We start from the raw sequence: 6,000 nt of genomic DNA, 5'->3' as shown, positions 1-6,000 counted from the left end.
CACTTTTAGCATTATTTACTGAGGCGCTCCTCCCTTTGCAGGCGGAACTGCGCTACTGAAACGAACTCGAACTATCACTTCACAATAAAAAAATAGCGTACCCATAAAGGTTTACGCAAAGGCTGTTTTATTGTTAACATAAAGAATTTTTTATGAACCCGTATTTGGACTTTGTATCGATTCGATATTAGCTTCCATTTATTTCAATTTTTTTTTTGTTTTAATTTGTATCTCCTTTTTAGTTATTTTTTTTTCTTACTTTTTATTCTATATTTTATTTTTAATATTTTTGTTCTAATTTTTTTAGTATTTTTTTCTATTTTTTTGTAAATTTTTTTTCTAATTCTTTTCATTTTTTATTCTAACTTTTTTTTTTAATTTTTTATTCTAATTTTTTTTTTTAATTTTTTATTCTAATTTGTTTTTTTTTTTTTAATTTTTTATTCTAATTTTTTTTTATTTAATATTTTTTTATTTTTTTTTATTTAATATTTTTATTTTTGTTTTTTATTTGACATTTTTATTTTTTATTTAATATTTTTATTCTTATTTTTATTGTTTTAATATTTTAGTTTTAATTTTTGAATTTAATTTCCTTTAATTGATTTTACACATTTTTAATGCATTCATCTGTTGTTGTTCGAATCATAAGCAAAGCCCGAAATTAATACGATAAACTCTCGATAACAAGGGACTGTTGTGTCGCATTACAGAATTTCTCCACAAAATCACCCAAACACGTCGAATTTCAGAAATTAAAGAAAAAATGTACAGTTAGCATCAATTCAACACCAAACACATCACCATATCACACCACTACCTAATTTTACTTCCGCTTCTGAGGCAAACAGAATACATACATATTTACAATTACACACACACACACACTAACATTGACTCGTCAAGGAACAACAATAATATAAAACCAAACAAGAGCAATAGACCATCAGGAGAGGAGTTTCTGGATTATAAATTTTCCTAGCACAAACCTACGAGGTTCAAACATTCTTAAATAGCAAAAAATTGGTACTTATTCTGCTCTCATTTGGTACTACATTATTGCTCCACTGTTGCTGGACCTTATTACTAGCGCCACTTATCACACTTTTTGGTTGAAAATGTAGAAACCGTGAGTATAGAGTAGATCGAGTCTATGAAGTTTTAAAGCGCAGTTGAAATTCGACGCATGCCTGAGACCTGAAATAATTTAAGCGATATCAGTAGTTGTTGGATTTTCTTAAGGCCGTTAGCATTCATAAAAATCTGTACTAATCGCAAATGCGTTTGTGCAATCGGTACACACAGCATGCTATACGACATATGTATGTATGTACGTTTTTCACCTAGTTTGAAAACATAATTGCATAATTGAAAAAAATATACTGCCTAAGCGTAATTGTATAAAAGAGGGAGAGAAGAAAGCGCGAATATTTCTTAAAGCTAGCACAAGTATTAGAAAATCCACTAATTTTAAGTTACTTAAGTGCGTGATCGCCAAATAGTATATGTATGTATATGTATATCGTCTGTCTGTATAGATTAATAATATATAAGTGTACAACAATACAACTCCCAATTTTTAAATTAGAAAAAAAATCTATGTATATATGTATATAAAAAAAAAGTTAAATAATGTTTAAAGATTACAGTTAGAAATTAAAAAATAAAACCATTTAGCTTAAGTGCTGGCAGCAGCATTCGAGGCCGCCGCACTACTGTCTGTGGGCTCCTCTTTGACTAAGGTTGTCAACGCTCCGGCGGCTGCGAGTGTGCTGCTATCCATGCTCGCGTTATCAGCCAATTTGGCATTGAATTCTTCTAGGGCTGCAGGTTTCATTATAACCACAGCAGCATCCACGTCTTCCAACGATGCTCCCGATCCCGATCCCGCTCCCGCCTCCGCTCCTGTTGCTAATTGCTGCTGATGCTGTTGTTCTTGTACACAGCGCACCGCCCCCTCAATGCCCGCTAGCTTTTGTAAGCCTTGCAACGTTTCCTCATTAATAGTATGTTCCGGTGAGATGTTCTCTTTGATTTCTTGTTTCACTTCGGTGGGAATGAGCGTGGCGTCATGCTGCTCTGATGATGGTAGCGCACCGCAACCGCCACCACTACCATCAGCGCCTGCTGTAGCGCCGAAAACGCTAGTAAATGTATTTGTTGTTGTTGCAACTTCATTTCCAAATGACAAATTTTGCCGAAACACCTTACTTAGCTGCTGCGAGGCATGGACGAATTTTTGCAAGAGCTGTTGGGAGGATGCATCACTCAAAGCGCCATCGGACATATTGAAAGCTGCAAATAATAATATGTGAGCACCATAGGTAGTAATGACAGAATGTAGATCTAAATATTTTGTAATAAATGAGCTTATAAACTCTGCAAGTAAAGGCGGTTAACGTTTATTTGGCTTTGTCAGAAGAACCAGTATGGCAGATGAATTAAAGTTAACAAAGACGCTATCAACCGCCAGAGCAAAGCAGTAAAAGGCACGACTACCTTTCGGAAGATCCCTGGTTTGAATTCCACCCTGAATCATCAAATGATAGAAGGGAAACTTCTGGGTTCGATTCTGCTTCTCATTTGTAGCAAAAGTTGGATTAGAAAATCAGCTTAACAAGATAGGTATACACCAATTATATGGAGTAAAAAGTTGTCCAAGTTTTCCGATAGCTGCCTTCAATGAGCCATATTTCACGATGTCTACATGGGGTATTTCTATGACAAAGTTCTTTGACAATTTTGTATTTGGTGAAGTCTGTTATGTGTTACAACTTTCCAAAAGAAAGAAAAAAAAGGAAACATATAAATTTTTCAGTACCACTACGACCGAGGTGAAAAGTTGGAGCAGGAGACCAAAAAAATTAACGATGTTTATGGACCCAATGAGGTATCGAATGCAATTATTCGGTTTTCGTAGACCAATCATCGAAATTGTTGATAAAATCATGAAAGTTGTCGAGCTGAGTAACCGGCATGTGAGCACTTATTCCAATTCCCAGAAATTGATGATTAGTTAAAAAACTGTTTCAAACTTTTTGGAGAAAGATAATTACAACTTACCATATGTAATTTTCATCGTCGAAATAAAGCGAAACCCCGTTAAGTAATTACTTTAAAAATACTGAACTTGCGTTACCTCAATTAAAATCCATACATGGAATGCCACTTTTGCAGTATTCTAAAAAATGTATGGGGAATGTTTTATGATTGATTGTGAATGCCGACAATATAAACGTAGTAGGATTACGTTTCACATAGAAGTAGCGCTCCTCTCTGTTCACACGATATCAAACTGTTGATTTGGCGACTGCAGTGCCAATGGGGAAAGGCAGCATATCCGATATTATGGACTCATGCTAATCAACTTCACCTGCACCTAGTACAGGTCCGACGAAAAATGCCATGCCATTTCTGCCACGCTAGATATATAATATTATAATATTCGAAGTGCGAAATAGATCGAAATGCTTAGTGCGTAGAGTTTAAGATGCTCGCCAACACAAAAAGCGCCTGGAAATTCTACCAGAAAGCTTGACGGCGAAGAAAGCGACGAATGACTAACTAAAGTCCCAACTGGCTAAAATTAAATAGGAAACACTTCCCCAGCAACTTTTCTAGTGAGTTACTTACATCATAAATTATTTAAAATATGTTTTTGTATGAACATATTGAGTTAGCGTGAATTCCCGTGATTTTTTCTAAGCGGAAATTGTTTGAGCCCAGATAACCGCGTAAAGTAATAATTAGGCGTATCCTATAAAAGCAGCTAAACGCTGATTTTCGTAAGTAATTTTTGGTGATGTTCGAAAAATTGTATATGAGCATTTTTTAATTTACAAAGATTAGTTTTTCCTCTACTGCATTCACACTCACTCACCTGCAGCATTGTTAATGGCCAATGTTGTGTTGTTATTGGTAGGGGGGGTGCTAACTGTAGGATTTGTCGCAGTTGCCTGTGCTGACGGACCAGCTGCTGGTGCTTGTGCCTTATTTTCAGGCGATGAACTACGCTGGAAAAACAACGAACGTAACTTGTCTACAGCGCCAGGGTTTGCTATCCACGACACTTTGCGTTGACGTTGTTGCGATTCTTCCGATGCCATCGCCGACGAAGGTGGCGTAGCCAATTCGTGAGCCGAGTTCTTAGTGAGCGTTATGTCGTTGTCATTATCATTGAAAACGGCAAGCGGACAACGGATGGATGTTGCATTTAGAAGTTCATCACGCAAACTTAGCTCCCCGCGAGCTGCACCACTGCCACTTATGCCATCGGTGGAATCTGTCGAGCTGCTCGAAAAAATGGCCGACAACGCTGAGGATGTCGATGTTGATGAGGAATTCGAATGCAACGACGCAGGCGATGTAGACGAAGAGGAGGACGAAGATGAGTAGATGGGTGATAGTGAATTATTGTTGGGGTTCTGGGTAGTAGTAGTTGTGGTGATGGTGGTGGTGGCAGCTTGGCAGCCAGCAGTGGTTGGTGCATTAATGTTTTGCGCTGAAATATCTTGTTGTTGTTGTTGTTGTTGTTGTTGAATGTGTTTTGGTTGTAATGTTGTTTGTGTTTCTATTTGTGATTGTTGTTCTTGTTGCGTCTGCATACGGGCTATTGCATTTGTACTATCAACTTTTTTATGATTAACATTCGGACTAAAATCAGGCATATTTGTGCTACTGCTATTTGCACTGGACTCCACCACGGCGGGTGTAGGCGGAGTAACAATTAATGTTGTAGCTTGCGCAACACAGAGTTCGGTGCCACTGCTGTTGATCGCTATTGTTACACTTGTGTCGAGCGTTTCGGATTTCCCCTCGACTGGCTTGTTTTCAATTGGCGTGCTTGACTTTTCTGGTGTGGGACAAAATATTGATAGCTTGACACTTTCGGGAGCATGCTTTGCGATTGGTGTCGGTGGCAGATGAATCGGTGGTGTAATTGGAGGCAACGAGCGACTGGCCAAAGGCACCCGTGGATCCTCATAAATCTTCGACACTAGAAAACGTGAGCGAGGCGACGGTGAGAAGCGCTTGATGGATTGAGTCGACGACGTGACTGTGGCCATTGAAGGTAATGAACTAGAAGTTGGAAATGAGCATGTCACAGGTACCGCACTCACAGAACTCTTGTATGGCATATCAGCAGGCATAGAAATACTGCTGCTATTACTATTGGTGGCTAACGATGATGTGGACGATCCCGACGAGGGTGGCGTTTGTGCTAATGGTGAGGTCAGTGGACTAACTTCGGTAACACGAAACACTTGAAAACGGCTACGATTTGGCGACGATGATGGCGATATTGTTGGTGGGCTGGGCACAGGCGAGCGCAGGCGGGCGCCTGTTTTACGCTTCGCATCCAATTTGGTATTGACCGCCGATGACGGTACTGCATTGGGCGGTATCACTTTAGTAGACTCAACTAGTGGACGCGTATGACAGGTCAATGAAATTTTTCGTGAGCCCAAATAGTAACCTCCGCGTCGCTTATTAGCAGCGCCCCCGCAACCGCTATTAAAGGATTTGTCCGACTGTAACTGTGTCTGCGTCTTTTCATTGCGCGAACACATTGAACGTACGTTCTCTAGGACGCGCGTATAATCCATGTGCGCCTCACTGCCCACCTGGAATACAGAATATTTAAAAGAACTCTATAAAATATATATATGCAGGTAAGTGAAAGCATAAGCAAACAAGTGGATTCCAATAATTAAATTTAGTGATTTAAAATAAACGCACAGAAAAGCATTAAGTAATAAAAAAAATTTTTGTTTCTTTTTTTTTTTTTTGAGCACTTTGCAAGCAGAAACTAAGCCATTCGTTCAGGCAGCCAGCAATTCGCGAATTGACTTTCATACTTACGCATTCTTGTTGATTTGTTGGCCGCTGGTGTACGTCCGTGACATGAGGCACTAATTGTAATTTTTCAAACTTGAGCGCAAAACATGCAAAGTACAAAAGTATTTGATTTTCGTAGGCACTGAACTTTCAATTATGTTA

General features: G+C 38.6%; 1 protein-coding gene across 5 annotated transcripts in view; it reads right to left on the bottom strand.

Moving 5' to 3' along the window:
• Positions 1-571: 571 nt before the first annotated feature.
• LOC129248382 (serine-rich adhesin for platelets) overlaps positions 572-6,000 on the bottom strand; it is a 62,231-nt gene continuing 56,802 nt past the window's right edge. For all 5 annotated transcript variants that reach the window (XM_054887909.1, XM_054887911.1, XM_054887910.1 and 2 more), the window contains exons 7-8: positions 3,881-5,624; positions 572-2,295 (exon numbers count right to left, since the gene is read on the bottom strand). In XM_054887909.1, the coding sequence (XP_054743884.1) occupies positions 1,679-2,295; positions 3,881-5,624 (2,361 nt within the window). In that variant the 3' untranslated portion in view covers positions 572-1,678. The remainder of the gene's footprint in view (positions 2,296-3,880; positions 5,625-6,000) is intronic.

This window comes from Anastrepha obliqua, chromosome 5 (assembly GCF_027943255.1).
Source record: "Anastrepha obliqua isolate idAnaObli1 chromosome 5, idAnaObli1_1.0, whole genome shotgun sequence".
Lineage (NCBI taxonomy): Eukaryota > Metazoa > Arthropoda > Insecta > Diptera > Tephritidae > Anastrepha > Anastrepha obliqua.
This window is presented reverse-complemented; position numbering and strand designations above follow the sequence as displayed.